At 35.9% G+C, this 16,762-nt stretch overlaps 1 protein-coding gene across 13 annotated transcripts in view; it reads left to right on the top strand.

Moving 5' to 3' along the window:
* The window catches only part of NEK1 (NIMA related kinase 1), a 214,055-nt gene that overhangs the window by 93,358 nt on the left and 103,935 nt on the right, over positions 1–16,762 (top strand). For 8 of the 13 annotated variants that reach the window (XM_057302209.2, XM_063603986.1, XM_055111995.2 and 5 more), the window contains 4 exons: positions 5,344–5,427; positions 5,865–5,948; positions 6,403–6,480; positions 7,059–7,154. In XM_057302209.2, coding sequence (XP_057158192.2) covers positions 5,344–5,427; positions 5,865–5,948; positions 6,403–6,480; positions 7,059–7,154 — 342 coding nt within the window. The remainder of the gene's footprint in view (positions 1–5,343; positions 5,428–5,864; positions 5,949–6,402; positions 6,481–7,058; positions 7,155–16,762) is intronic. The other 5 variants (XM_063603985.1, XM_063603987.1, XM_057302208.2 and 2 more) reach the window with 1 other exon arrangement.

The raw sequence follows: 16,762 nt of genomic DNA, 5'->3' as shown, positions 1-16,762 counted from the left end.
GACCATCCTGGCTAACATGGTGAAACCCTGTCTCTACTAATAATACAAAAAAATTAGCCGGGCGTGGTGGCAGGCGCCTGTAGTTCCAGCTCCTCAGGAGGCTCAGGCAGGAGAATGGCATGAACCCGGGAGGCGGAGCTTGCAGTGAGCCAAGATTGTGCCACTGCACTCCAGCCTGGGCAACAGAGCAAGACTCTGTCTCAAAAAATAAATAAATAAATAAATAAATAAATAACAAAAATCCTCAATAAAATTTTAGTAAATTATATCCAGCCCCAACCAAGTGGAATTTAGTCTAGATGTACAAGTATTTTACAGTATTAAAAAATCAATGTGATTCACCATATCAACAGGCTAAAGAAGGAAATTCATATGATTACATCAATTGATACAGAAAATCTTTTGAAAAAAATCAGCACCCATTCATGATTTAAAAAAATAATAACTGTCAGCACACTAGAAATACAGGGGAATGTTCTGAACCTCACAATAGGCATCTGCAAAAACCCTGCATCTAATATTATACAGGTAGAAGACTGAAGGATTTCCCTCTACAATTAGGGAACAGGCAAGCATGTAACTTTTACCACTCATATTTGACATTGTACTGTAAGTTGTAGTTACTGCAATAAAGCAAGAAGGGGCATACAGAATTGAAAAGATGGAATAAAGTTGTTGCTATTTCAAGTTGATAATGATTATCTGAATGGGAAATTCCCAGAACTCTACAAAAATACTCCTGAAACTAAAAAGTGAATTCATTATAGTTGCAGGATACAAGATCAGTACACAAAAATCAATTGAATTTATATATATTGACAGTGAGCAAGTGGAAACTGATACAAAAAATGTAGTGCCATTTACAGTTGTTCCAAAGAATGTGAAAAAGAATGCTAACAAAACATATGCAATATTAAATGCAATTAAATGACAAAATGCTGATGAAAAAAATCTAAGAAGACCTAAATACTTGGAGAGATACATTGTTTATGAATCAGAAGACTCACAATAGTAAAAATGGCAATTCTTGTTAAATTGGAGAGATAATGCAATTCTTACTAAAATCTCAGAAAATATTTTTTAATATAGACAGGCTTATTTTAAAATTTATATGGAAAGAGAAAGACCTTAAAGTAACTAAAACAATTTTGAAGAACAACAACTTGGGAAGAATAACTCTTCCCGATTTTGAGGCTAACTTATAGCTACAGTAATCAAAACAGTATAGTAGTGGCAAAGGGATAGACACATAGATCAATGAAACACTATGGAGAGTCCCAGAATAGATGCACACAAATATATATGCCTAACTGATTCTTGACAAACACATAAAAGCAATTCAGTGGAGTAGGAGTAACCTTTTCAATATTATTGTGGGAGGAATTGGACATCCATAAGCTCTACCAACCTTGACCTAAACCTCAAACCATATAAAATAATTACCTCAAAACAGATCATGGGCTTTCATATGAAACTGCAAAACTTCTAGTAAAAAGAGAAGAAAATTTGGGGATCTAGTACTAGGCAAAGAGTTATTAGACTTGACACCAAGAGTATAATCCAAAAAAGGAAAAGCTGATAAACCAGGCTTTGTCCAAATTTAAAAATTTGGCTCTGCAAAAGACCCTGTTAAGAGAAAGAAAATACAAATTACAGGTTGAGAGAAATGTTTGTATAGCACTTATCCAACAAAGGGCTTATATTTAGAAAATATAAAGAAGTATCAAAACTCAACATTAAACATAAAAGATCCAGTTAGAAAATGAGGAAAATTTATACAAAACATTTCACCAAAGAGGATATACATATGGCAGGTAATGCATGAAGAGATACCCAAATCATTTGGAAAATGCAAACTTAAACCACAATGATGTTATCACTTCACACCTATCAAAATGGCTATAATAAAAAAATAGTGATAAAACCAAATGCTGATGAAGTTTTGAAGAAACTGGTCACCTATACATTGTTGTTTGGAATGTAAAATGATACAGCCATTGTGCAAAATAGTTTCACAGTTCCTTTTTAAACTAAAAATGGACTTCATACCAAGAACCAGCGATTTCATTCTTGTGCATATGTTGCAGAGAAAAGAAAACTTGTTGTCACTTAGAAACTCATTCATGAATATTCATAGAAACTTTATTTGTAATAGCAAAAAAACTTAAAACTACCCAAATGCCCTTTAATGGGTGAATGAATGAAAAGACTGTATCATAACACTATATCCACCCCATGGAATATTGCTTTGCAATGAAAAGGAATGAACTATTGATGCATTGCAATACCATAGATGGACCATATATAATTATATTGAATGAAAACACTCAGTCTCAAAAGGACACATATTGTGAGTCTATATAGAAATTATGACATAATTATCAAGATGGAGAACAGTTTAATGGTCAATGGGTTAGGGATGGAGGTAGTGAATGTGGCTATGAAGTGTTCCAGTAATAATACAGCTAAGCGTCTTGATTAGGGTGGAATTAACATAAGATGACATGAGTGACAAAATTGTGTAGATGCACGGCACAAATAAAAGATTATATCTATAATTTGAATCAGTGTCAGTTTCCTGGTTTTGATGGTGTAATGTAGCTATGCAAGGTGAGAAATTTGGGAAAGGCTGGGTGAAGGGGCGCACAGGACCTCCCTGTATATTCTTTTCACCTTTCTGTATATCTATAATACTTCAAACTAAAAAGGTTTTAAAACTTCAGAGTAACTCAGATTCTTGCATTTCTCAAATATCATGAAAGGAAGTTATCATCTATAGCAATACTCAATTCACTACCACCCACTCCCCTTAACTTTGTAGATACTCCCATATGCCTTTTCAGAATTTATCTCACATCTTTGCCCAGCGCTGCTTATTTCTTATTTTCCTTCATCTCCCCAACTCTTTGACCTATATATATCTCAAAAGCTCAAATACTGATAAGCTATTGCAAGGGCCTTCTTGAAGAGGGGAGGAAACTGAGTGAGTAAAGGCGCTTTGTCATGCTGCAAAAGAAAAAAGGTAGGGCATGCTCTTACAGTAATACTTTTTTGCTCTGGTACACCCAAGAAGTAGGTGTTTTTATGCCTAGGCTTAACAACAAGTTTAAGCAGTTTTGTTTAAGATCAGCAGTGTTTATGTGATGTTGACAAAAACAGATTTCAGAGTCTGTATTTCATGTTCTTAACTAAAACATACTGCCCTTCCACCATTATAATGCACTCTAATGAGTGCTACTGTGAGAGGTTTCTATAAAGAAATGGTATGGAAGGTCAAAGGAAGCACACTTAACTCCCTAGAGAAGGCTTTGAAGAGGCTTCTAGGGTGAGATACTTGGTTTGAGTTTTGGAAGATGAGTAGAGTTACCCATCTTAAGAGGATGAGTGAGATCATGGTACAGTTTACAGACCACAAGTAGTTGTCGTAGCCAGAATGTAGGATTTATGACTGAGCAGTGGCAGAGATGAGACTAGAAATGGCGAGATCACAAATGGCTTTACCTGCCATTCAACAGAATGTGAATTAAAGTCTGAAGATAATAGTAACCATTGAAGGATTTGTGTGGGATTTGATGTGAAAGAGAAAGGTTACTCTCAGGGCATTGTAGAGAATGGAATTGTGGGATGTGAGACTAGAGGTAGGATGAGTTGGGAAACTCATTTAGCAATTTAAGAGTCAAAAGAAGAGAGGCTGAGCTAAGGCAGAAACTGAAATGATCAATTATAGAATTATTAGGAGATAGAACTGTAATTTGGCATATTTGAGTATAGTAGGTAAGAGGCAAATGTAATTCCTAGTTTGCTGACTTGAGTGGCTGATCATGTTCAATAACTGAATTGGGAATAAGATTATATAGTAAAAAGAAGGATAAAGTCAGGTTTATAAATTGAGGTAGCTTTGCTGCGTAAGAGTGGAGTTGCCCAGATGTCAGTTTAACATACACAGAAAGCTGTAAAGAGAAAAGGGCTACAAGGTTTGGGAATTGGCAGCATATGTTAAAGCCTGGGGATGAGAAGAGAAGGAGGGCCAGCAAATGAAACTCTAGAAAATATTGGCATTCAGCAACAAGCCAAGGAGAGAAAAGCCTGTGAAAAATAGTGACAATTGGAAGAACCCGAGAGAGTGCCATTATAAATACTGAAAGAGAAGAGAGACTTTTTAAAAATGTGTGAATTATAGAACATTTGTATAGTGGAGTGTTATGAATAGTATATAGTCACTTAAGAATAGTGTTTGTAAGGAATATTAAATGGATGTGGGAAGAGATTTAGGATATAATATTGTCTGGATAACTAGTAAAATACCAGTTTTATAAAAATAAACATGTATGTATTATACATATGCAGAGAAGGAAATTTGGAAGACAGTACCCTCAAATTTTAAGTTTCTCAGATGGCAGAATTATAAATGATTCACATTTTCTTTATTTTTTAATAAATTTTCTATAATGAGTATGTATTATGTTATGACAGAAAAAATACATATATAAATTAAGTGGATTCAGTCAAAACTAATTTCCAGTGGAAATGTTAAATGCAAAAATCACTCAAAAGGGCTCATTTCAGTTGTGAAGTAGAAAGTCATTGGTGACCTTAGAAAATTTTCAGTCATAATGGGATCAGAAACTAGATTGTAGTGAGCTAAAAAATGACTGGGAAGCAGGAAAATTGAGATGATGAATAAAAAAATACACATTCAATAAGCCAATAAAAAGACATTTTACAGGAAAGTGGGACTAAAGAGTTTTTTTAAGGGAGTAAGTCGAAGCATGCTTGTATGCTGAAGGAAGAGAAATATATAAACTATGTTCAAAAATGAGTCCATTTTTGATTGGGTTTGAACATTTGCTGTATAGTAACTGAACATGCCTGAGTGCACAGAGTTTGATTGAGATCTCTTAATTAATATACAACCCATTTGTTGAATTCAGAAAAAGTGATCTCAAATATCTTATTTTGTATGTGTTTAGTATATATATAGACATATGTCGAAATGGATTGGCTGTTTGTAGAGGAAAATTTGGTTTGGGGTTTAACCTCCAAAGCAGTGATTTAAAACAAACAAACAAGCAAACAAAAAAAACCCCTCTTAAGTGACTAACACAAAGATAGCTGGTCTCTGTTTTGAATAATTATGTTTGGGGCTTAATTGCTTCCTTCTGTTCTCACTAAATATATATTTCAAGTTGACATAGGAAAACGCCAGGGTTTGTTATCACAGTTTATCATCAAGAAATGGTCAGTATTTGCCAAAAGAAATAAAGTAGCACCTGGATATTCCTTGGTAAGATAATAATGTAGCCTTAGTCATTCTTTAAACTTAGTACATTAAATGATAAACAGGGAATCCTGCAAAACCTGGCAGCTATGTATGGAGGCAGGCCCAGCTCTTCAAGAGGAGGGAAGCCAAGAAACAAAGAGGAAGAGGTATGCTTCCCGCATGTTCGCTACCTCCATCACATAGCCATTTTTGAATTTATTGCCTTCTTTTCTTGCATGGTTTAAATTCTTAACAATTATTTGAAGATTTTGTAGGTCTATAGGGACCTGTTAATATATTTTTGACTGACATTCTGTGTTATAATTTTGCCCCGTAACTTATTCAATATTATGATTTCAGTTTCTTTTCTTTTGATTAAATTAAAAATTTGTAATTTTATAATGTATTTCTTTCTTTTCAGAAATAAATTGTTCTTAATTAAACACTTGAAAGCTAATATTACATTTCCATTAACCGGATTTCAGAACTTTTATTTCTTGTGTTCAAATTAACACTGTTCCTTAAATTTTAAAAAAATCTAGCAGTAAAAATGTCAATAGCTTTGCTTTTACATTATTATGTTGGGGTTTTTGCCTCCTTGTAGGTTTATCTGGCAAGACTGAGGCAAATAAGACTACAGAATTTCAATGAGCGCCAACAGATTAAAGCCAAACTTCGTGGTGAAAAGGTAGGTTGAAAAGCTATTTTTTTGAAGAAATTGAATGATATCATAGTAGGTTAACATTTAAAATGCTGTGCCATTAACAACAACGACAACAACAACAAAACTGATGACGACAGTGGAAGTTCAAAGATCAAAAAACTACACATAAAGTAAATCTTATTTATGTGATTTTAAATTGATAAGACCATTTGTTCCAGAGAAATTCTGAGAGGAAAATATAACTAGTATTCATGGGAGGATTAAAATGCATTTTATATCATTATCTTTTTGTTCCATTGTTCTGAAAGGCTGATAGTGGTGGAGAGTTCAGTTGCAGCTTTAGGAGAAAACTAACAGCATTAAATGATTTCCATTTTATATTTTTAGATTTTAGTTATTCATTGTTATCTTTCACAGAGCTCTGCACTCAATTTGATGAATCTATCCTAAGTGATTTGCTTATCTACTTATTTTGTAGAAAGAAGCTAATCATTCTGAAGGACAAGAAGGAAGTGAAGAGGCTGACATGAGGCGCAAAAAAATCGAATCACTGAAGGTATAGACTAGAAATGATACAGGTTTTCTTAGAGAAAATTGAAAGCTGAGATAGCAAATTGTGTTCTTAAGTTTTGCATAGTTATATCACTTTAGTCTCTTCCTTTTTCTTTCATCTTTCTCCTCCACTTTTTGGTTTCTAAAAATAGTATTTTTCTCTTTTTGTATTATGTTTATGAAAATAGATAAAACCATGGCATAAATACATGAAACTATCATATAAGTAATCTTGAAAAAAATGGTAACCTTAAAAATAAAAAATATACGAATATACATCCCCATGAAGGCAAATGAAGTCTGTGTATAATAATTGTTTTAAATTTTTACATTTTTTTCACGTTCAAATATACCTGCCTTTATTTTCACTCAGCAAATATTTATTGAACACCTGCTGTATGTCAAGGCTGGTTTTAGGTGCTAGAGATTTAGAGTGAGCTTACATTTTTATTCTAAGACCACATGCACACTTCTTTTTTGGCTAATAAGTAAATATCTTCATAGACCTGGCAAAAAAAAAAAAACAAAAACCCTATGCCCTTCTTTCTGGTAACTCATTTTGTTAATTGTTTTTATTTTTAGGCCCATGCAAATGCACGTGCTGCTGTACTAAAAGAACAACTAGAACGAAAGAGAAAGGAGGCTTATGAGAGAGAAAAAAAAGTGTGGGAAGAGCATGTAAGATTTAGCTCATATTCTTAATCCTGGTTGTATTAACATTTTTATAGCTCTTCCTGGGTAGTACATCAGTATTATAATTTTCTAGTGCTTTTTTTTTTCTGTTTTTTCGTTCTCATTCTCTCTCTCACCCTTTCTCATTACCTATCTTTCTCAGTCTCTCTCTGTCTCTCTCGCATTTAATAATAATCAATGTGGAAGTTATTTGGGAGATTGATTTGAAGTCAGAACTAATTTATCTTATTTATTTATTATTATTATTATTTGAGATGGAGTATTGCTCTGTCACCCAGGCTGAAGTGCAGTGACATGATCTCGGCTCACTGAAGTGCAGTGACACGATCTCGGCTCCACCTCCTGGGTTCAAGCGATTCTTCTGCCTCAGCCTCCCGAGTAGCTGGGACTACAGGCACGTACCATCACGCCTGGCTAATTTTTGTATTTTTAGTAGAGACAGGGTTTCACCATGTTGGCCAGGCAGGTCTCAAACTCCTGACCTTGTGATCTGCCCGCCTCAGCCTCCCAAAGTGCTAGGATTATAGGCATGAGCCACCGCGCCCAGCCCTTATTTTATTTTAAAATTTTTAATTTACTATTGCCAAGTAGCTTATCAAAATCCCAGCATAATTTAATGACTACATCATCCTTCTGCCACTGATTTATAATGCTACTTGTAAGACTTATTAAATTCTTATATATACCAGTGAATGAATCTATAGCAAGTATGTATCAAGCTATATCTTCCTTTGGGCTTTCTCCTTTGCTCTATTACTCTGTCTTTTCTGCCAGTACCTCGTTGTATTAGTAATTATTTACAATATGCTTTAATTTCTAATAGAATTCTTTCCTCATTTCCCCTTTACTCTCCTTTTTACACTTATTATTCTTAGTTATTTGCTCTCTTTTTCTTTACCAGATACATTTTTAGGGTAATTCTTGTTTCTTTTTTTTTTCAATCCTATTGTAATTTTGATTAGTATTATATTAAACCTACAAGTTAAGAATAATTGACATAGTTATAATAGTTTTTATACAGAAACAAGTTAAATTTCTACATTTACTCATAGTTTCTTTTATATCTCTTACACAAATTTTGATCATTTTCACACTTATCTGTTGTATTTCTTATAAAGGTTATTTCTAGATAGTTTATAATTCCATTTCAATCTTTAAAGGTTTTTTTTCCTAACAGAATATTGCTAATATTTGCAGACATTTTGAGTTTTTGCTTATCCTCTTATCCAGTGAGTTTTCCTGTTCTGCCAATTTTAAGTTAATTTTCTGGGTTTTAGCCTACAACTAGATCATTGGCAAATAGTCATGATATACATCATAGTAACAACAGTTCCTATAGTTTATTGCTTGTTTTATGCCAGGCATATTATAACCACTCTACTATTGACCCATGAACAACATGGGGGTTGGGGCATTGGCCCCTTGCACAGTCAAAAATTCACATACGACTTTTGACTCCCCATAGTCTTTACTACTGATATCCTACTGTTGACTGGAAGCCTTGCCAATAACATAGAGTAACATGTATTTTATGTTATGTGTATTATATGCTGTATTCTTACAACAAAGCTAAAGGAAAAATGTTATTAAGAAAATCATAAGGAAGAGAAAATATATTTACTATTTTTAAATGGAAGTGGATCATCATAAAGGTCTTCATCCTCATCTTCAGGTGGAGTAGGCTGAGGAAGGAGGAGTAAGAGGGTTGGTCTTGCTGTCTCGGGTGGCAGAGGCAGAAAAAAAAATTGTGTGTAAGTGGATTTGTGCTGGTCAAACCTGTGTTGTTCAAGGATTAACTGTATATTTATTGTTTTTTTTTAATCCTTACAACTTTACAAAGCATATATAGAAAGGATAAAATAATTATATAAAATATTTCCAACTAAGGGCAGAACAAAGATTTGAACCTGGATCTGCCCAATGTTGAAGTCTTTTTCTTACGCTGTTTCCCCTGTTTTCTGTAAGTTGTGCCTTAAAAAAATTTTTTTTTTTACTTTTAATTTTTGTAGGTACATGGTAGATGTATATATTTATGGGATACATGAGATATTTTAATACAGGCATAAATACAAACTAATCACATTAGGGTAAATGGGTATCTATCACCTCATGCATTTATCCTTTCTTTGCATTTCAAACAATCGAGTTACACTCTTAGTTATTTTTAAAGGTACAATAAATTATTGTTGACTATATTCACCCTGTTGTGCTATCAAATACTGGATCTTATTCATTTTATCTAATTTTTGTACCCATTAACCATTCCCACTTTCATGCACTACCCTTTCCAGCTTTTGATAACAATCATGTTCCGTTTCCATGAATTCAATTGTTTTAATTCTTTTAGTTTCCACAAATAAGTGAAAACGTGCAAAATCTGTCTTTCTGTGCCGGGCTTATTTCACCTAACGTAATAGAACTCCAGTTCCTTTCATATTGTTGCAAATGACAGGATCTCATTCTATTTTATGGCTGAATAGTACTCCATTGTGTTTATGTCCCACAGTTTTCTTTATCCACTCATCTGTTGATGGACAATTAGGTTGCTTCCAGATTTTGGCTATTGTGACTAGTCCTGCAATAAACATGGGAGTGTGGATATCTCTGATATACTGATTTCCTTTCTTTTGGGTACATACCTAGCAGTGGGATTGCTAGATTGTATGGTAGTTCTATTTTTAGTTTTTTGAGGAACCTCCAAACTGTTCTCCATAAGTGGCTGTACTAGTTTACATTCCTACCAACAGTGTACGAGTGTAAGAGGGTTCCCTTTTCTCCACATCCTCGCCAGCATTTGTTATTGCTAGTCCTTTTGATGAAAGCTGTTTTGACTGGGGTGAGATAACTCATTGTCATTTTGATTTGTATTTCTCTGATGATCAGTGATGTTGAGCACTTTTTCATATGCCTGTTTGCCATTTGCATGTCATCTTTTTAGAAATGTCTATTTAGATCTTTTGCCCATTTTAAATTGGATTATCAGATTTTTCCTGTTGAGTGGTTTGAGGTCCTTATATATTCTGGTTATTAATCCCTTGTCAGATGGGTAGTTTGCGGATATTTTCTCCCATTCTGTGGGTTGTCTCTTCACTGTGTTGATAGTTTCCTTTGCTGTGCAGAAGCTTCTTAACTTGATGTGCAATCAAGTCCATTTGTCCATTTTTACTTAGGTTGCCTGTGGTTATGGGATATTACTGAAGAAGTCTTTGCCTAGGCCAGTGTCCTAGAGAGTTTCCCCAGTGTTTTCTTTTAGTAGTTTCATAGTTTGAGGCCTCAGATTTAAGTCTTTAATACATTTTGATTTGATTTTTGTATATGGCAAAAGATAGGAGTCTAGTTTCATTCTTCTGCATATGGATATCCAGTTTTCCCAGCACCATTTATTGAAGAGACTGTCTTTTCTCAAACGTATATTCCTGGAACATTTGTCAAAAATGAATTCACTATAGATGTATGGATTTATTTCTGGGTTCTCTATTCTGTTCCACTGTTCTATGTGCCTGTGTTTATGCCAGCACCATGCTGTTTTGGTTACAGCTCTGTAGTATAATTCGAGGTCAGGTAATGTGATTCCTCCAGTTTTGTTCTTTTTGCTCAGGATAACTTTGGCTATTCTGGGTCTTTTGTGGTTCTATATGAATTTTAGGTTTTTTTATTTTTTACAAAAAAATAACATTGGTAATTTGATAGAAATTGAATTGATTCTGTAGATTACTTCAGGCAGTATGGACATTTTAATGATACCAAGTCTCCTTCCATGGGCATTGAATGCACTTCCATTTGTTTATGTCATCTATGATTTTCTTCATCAGTGTTTTGTAGTTCTCCTTGTAGAGATCTTTCACCTCCTTGGGTAAATGTATTCCTCAGTATTTTTGTGTGTGAGTGGCTATTGTAAATGAGATTGCATTACTGATTTCATTCTCAGCTTGAATGGTATTGGAGTATAGAAATACTACTGATTTTTGTACAATGATTTTATGTCCTGAAACTTTACTGAAGTCACTCATCAAGTCTAGGAATCATGGTGGAATTGTTAGAATTTTCCAGGTACAGAATTAAATTGTCCACAAAGAGATAATTTGACTTTCTCTTTTCCTATTTGGATGTCTTTTTTTTTTTCTCTAGCCTGATTGCTCTGGCTGGGACTGCCAGTACTGTGTTGAATAGGATTGCTAAGAATGGAATCCTTGTCTTGTTCTAGTTCTTAGGAGGAATCCTTCTAACTTTTTGCTCATTCAGCATGATGTTGGCTGTGGGTTTGTCATAGGTGGTTCTTAATATTTTGAGATATCTTCCTTTGATGCCTAATTTGTTAAGTGTTTTTTATCATAAAGCAATGTTGGATTTTATCAGATGCTTTTTATGTGTATATTGAGGTGATCATATTCTTTTTTAAAATTCTGTTTATGTGGGGAATCACATTTATTGGTTTGTGTGTGTTGAACCGTCCTTGCATCCCAGGAATAAGGCTCACTTGATCATACAAATTTTCATTTTAATGTGCTACTGGATTTAGTTTGCTAATATTTTATAGAGGATTTTTGTGTCTATTTTCATCAGCAACATTGGCCTGTAGTTTTCTTTTTTTGTTGTGCCCTTGCCATATTTTGATATCATGATGAAACTGGTCTTGTAGAATGAGTTAGGGAGGAATCTCTCCATCTTAATTTATTTTCAATAATTTCAGTAGGATTGGCATCAGCCTTCTTTGTGTATCTTGTGAATCTATCTGGTCCAGGACTTTTTTTTTGATTGGTAGTTTTTTTTTTTTTATTACTGATTCAATTTTGTACTCATTATTGGTCTGTTCAAGGTTTCAGTTTCTTCCTAGTTCAATCTTGGGAGATTGTGTGTTTCCAAGAATTTGTTCATTTCCTAATTTTATAGTATGTGCACATGGGGATGTTTATAGTAGTCTCTGAGGATCTTTTGTATTTCTGTGGGATCCGTTGTAATGTCACCTTTGTTATTTCTGACTGTGTTTATGAATCTTCTCTTTTTTTCATGTGTTAATCTTTCCAGAAGTTTATTAATCTTGTTTATCTTTTTGAAGAACCAACTTTTCTTTGATCTTTTCTATGGCTGTTTGGTCTCAATTTAATTTAGTTCCGCTCTGATTTTAGTTATTTCTTTTCGTCGGCTAGCTTTTGATTTAGTTTCTTTTTGTTCTTCTAGTTCCTGTAGGTGCAGCATTAGGTTGTTAATTTGAGATCTTTCTATTATTTTTGTATAAGCATTTAATGCTGTAAACTTTCCTTTTAACTGCTTTTACCATATCTCAGAGGTTTTGGTATGTAGTGTTTCTACTTTCATTTGTTTCAAAAATCTTTTTAAATGTCTGCCTTAATTTTATTGTTTTCCAAAAGTCATTCAGAAGCAGGTTGTTTACTTTCCATGTATTTGTGTGGCTTTGAGAGTTCCTCTTGGTATTGATTTCTATTTTTATTCTACTATGGTCCAAGAAGATGCTTAGTATGATTTCAGTTTTTTAAAAAATTTATTGAGACTTGCTTTATGACTGAGTATGTGGTCAGTCTTAGACTATGTTCTGTGTGCAGATAAAAAGAATGTATATTCTGTGGTTGTTTGGTGGAGTGTTCTGTAGATGCTAATTAGGTCCAACTGGTCAAGTGTCCAATTTAAGTCTAGAATTTATTAGTTTTGGGCCTTGATCAGTTTAATGCTATCAGTGGGGTGTTAAAGTGTCCACTATTATTGTATGATATTATTGTCTGTCCCTTTTCTTAGATCTAGTAGTAATTGTTTATAAATCAGGGTCCTCAAGTGTTGGGCACGTACATATTTAGGATAGTTAAATCCTTTTGTTTAATTGAACCTTTTATCATTATGTAGTACTTTTCTTTCTCCTTTTGTACTGTTGTTGATTTAAAATCTGTTTTATCTGATACAAGAGTAGCAAGCCCTGATCTTTTTTGTTTTAAATTTGTGTGATCTTTCTCCATCCCTTTACATCAAGTCCTTTGGGTGTCATTACATGTGAGATGGGTCTCTTGAAGATAGCAGATGGTTGGGTCTTGTTTTTTCATCCAATTTGCCATTCTGTGTTTGTAGTGAAGCATTTAGGCCATTTATGTTCAGCGTTAATACTGATATGTGAGGTTTTCTTCCTCTCTTAGTGTTAACTATTGCTTTGTAGTCTCAATTGTATAGTTGCTTTATAGTGGCAGTAGCTTTGAACTTACATGTACTTCTGTGGCAGCAAGTATCATTCTTTTATTTTCATGTTTAGAACTCCTTTAAGCATTTTTGTAGGGCCTATCTGCTGGTGACAAATTCTCTTAGCAATTGCTTGTCTGGGAAAAACTTTATTTCTCCTTTGTTTATGAAGCTTACTTAGCTTGGCAGGCTGTGAAATTCTTGGATGGCATTTCTTTTCTTTAAGAAGGCTAAAAATAGGCCACCAATGTCTTCTGGTTTGTAAGATTTCTGCTAAGAAATCCGTTGTTGGAGGAGGAGCCAAGATGGCCGAATAGGAACAGCTCCAGTGTACAGCTCCCAGCGTGAGCAACACAGAAGACAGGTGATTTCTGCATTTCCAACTGAGGTACTGGGTTCGTCTCACTGGGGAGTGTCAGACAGTGGGTGCAGGACAGTGGGTGCAGCGCACCGAGCATGAACCGAAGCAGGGCGAGGCATCACCTTACCCGAGAAGTGCAAGAGGTCAGGGAATTCCCTTTCCTAGTCAAAGAAAGGGGTGACAGACGGCACCTGGAAAATCAGGTCACTCCCACCCTAATACTGCGATTTTCCAACGGTCTTAGCAAATGGCACACCAGGAGATTATATCCGGCGCCTGGCTCAAAGGGTCCTACGCCCACGGAGCCTCGCTCATTGCTAGCACAGCAGTCTGAGATCAAACTGCAAGGCGGCAGCGAGGCTGGGGGAGGGGCGCCCACCATTGCCAAGGCTTGAGTAGGTAAACAAAGTGGCCGGGAAGCTCAAACTGGGTGGAGCCCACCGCAGCTCAAGGAGGCCTGCCTGCCTGTGTAGACTCCACCTCTGGGGGCAGGGCATAGCCAAACAAAAGGCAGCAGAAACCTCTGCAGACTTAAATGTCCCTGTCTGACAGCTTTGAAGAGAGTAGTGGTTGTCCCAGCACGCAGCTGCAGATCTGAGAACGGACAGACTGCCTCCTCAAGTGGGTCCCTGACCCCCGAGTAGCCTAACTGGGAGGCACCCCCCAGTAGGGGCAGACTGACACCTCACACAGCCTGGTACTCCTCTGAGACAAAACTTCCAGAGGAATGATCAGGCAGCAACATTTGCTGTTCACCAATATCCACTGTTCTGCAGCCTCCGCTGCTGATACCCAGGCAAACGGTCTGGAGTGGATCTCCAGCAAACTCCAACAGACCTGCAGCTGAGGGTCCTGACTGTTGGGGGGAAAACTAACAAACAGAAAGAACATCCACACCAAAACCCCATCTGTATGTCACCATCATCAAAGACCAAAGGTAGATAAAACCACAAAGATGGGGAAAAAACAGAGCAGAAAAACTGGAAACTCTAAAAATCAGAGTGCCTCTCCTCCTCCAAAGGAATGCAGCTCCTCAGCAGCAACAGAACAAAGCTGGACAGAGAATGACTTTGACGAGTTGAGAGAAGAAGGCTTCAGATGATCAAACTACACCTTGCTAAATGAGGAAGTTCGAACCCATGGCAAAGAAGTTAAAAACCTTGAAAAAAAATTAGATGAATGGCGTAGAGAAGTCCTTAAAGAACCTGATGGAGCTGAAAATCATGGCACAAGAACTACATGACGAATGCACAAGCCTCAGTAGCCAATTTGTCAACTGGAAGAAGGGGTATCAGTGATGGAAGATCAAATGAATGAAATGAAGCGAGAAGAGAAGTTTAGAGAAAAAAGAATAAAAAGAAACAAACAAAGCCTCCAAGAATTATGGGACTATGTGAAAAGACCAAATCTACGTCTGATTGGTGTACCTGAAAGTGATGGGGAGAATGGAACCAAGTTGGAAAACACTCTGCAGGATATTATCCAGGAGAACTTCCCCAATCTAGCAAGGCATGCCAACATTCATATTCAGGAAATACAGAGAATGCCACAAAGATACTCCTCGAGAAGAACTACTCCAAGACACATAATTGTCAGATTCACCAAAGTTGAAATGAAGGAAAAAATGTTAAGGGCAGCCAGAGAGAAAGGTTGGGTTACCTCCAAACGGAAGCCCATCAGACTAACAGCTGATCTCTAGGCAGAAACTCTACAAGCCAGAAGAGAGTGGGGGCCATTATTCAACATTCTTAAAGAAATGAATTTTCAACTCAGAATTTCATATCCAGCCAAACTAAGCTTCATAAGTGAAGGAGAAATAAAATACTTTACAGACAAGCAAATGCTGAGAGATTTTGTCACCACCAGGCCTGCCCTAAAAGAGCTCCAGAAGGAAGCACTAAACATGGAAAGGAACAACCAGTACCAGCCACTGAAAAAACATGCCAAATTGTAAAGACCATCGAGGCTAGTAAGAAACTGCATCAACTAATGAGCAAAATAACCAGCTAACATCATAATGAAGGGATCAGATTCACACATAACAATATTAACCTTAAATGTAAGTGGGCTAAATGCTCCAATTAAAAGACACAGACTGGCAAATTGGATAAAGAGTCAAGACCCGTCAGTGTGCTGTATTCAGGAAACCCATCTCATGTGCAGAGACACACATAGGCTCAAAATAAAGGGATGGAGGAAGATCTACCAAGCAAATGGAAAACAAAAAAAGGCAGGGGTTGCAATCCTAGTCTCTGATAAAAGACTTTAAACCAACAAAGATCAAAAGAGACAAAGAAGGCCATTACATAATTGTAAAGGGATCAATTCAACAAGAAGAGCTAACTGTCCTAAATATATATGCATCCAATACAGGAGCACCCAGATTCATAAAGCAAGTCCTTAGAGACCTACAAAGAGACTTAGACTCCCACACAATAATAATGGGAAGACTTTAACACCCCATTGTCAACGTTAGACAGATCAACAAGACAGAAAGTTAACAAGGATATCCAGGAATTGAACTCAGCTCTGCACCAAGCGGACCTAATAGACATCTACAGAACTCTCCACCCCAAATCAACAGAATATACATTCTTTTCAGCACCACACCACACCTATTTCAAAATTGACCACGTAGTTGGAAGTAAAGCACTCCTCAGCAAATGTAAAAGAACAGAAATTATAACAAACTATCTCTCAGACCACAGTGCAATCAGACTAGAACTCAGGATTAAGACACTCACTCAAAACCGCTCAACTACGTGGAAACTGAACAACCTGTTCCTGAATGACTACTGGGTACATAATGAAATGAAGGCAGAAATAAAGATGTTCTTTGAAACCAATGAGAACAAAGACACAACATACCAGAATCTCTGGGACACATTCAAAGCAGTGCGTAGAAGGAAATTTATAGCACTAAGTGCCCACAAGAGAAAGCAGGAAAGATCTAAAATTGACACCCTAACATCACAATTAAAAGAACTAGAGAAGCAAGAGCAAACACATTCAAAAGCTAGCAGAAGGCAAGAAATAACTAAGATCAGAGCAG

Source organism: Pan paniscus, chromosome 3, assembly GCF_029289425.2.
Source record: "Pan paniscus chromosome 3, NHGRI_mPanPan1-v2.0_pri, whole genome shotgun sequence".
NCBI lineage: Eukaryota > Metazoa > Chordata > Mammalia > Primates > Hominidae > Pan > Pan paniscus.
The sequence above is the reverse complement of the archived record's forward strand: the minus strand, read 5'-3'. Positions and strand labels throughout refer to the sequence as shown.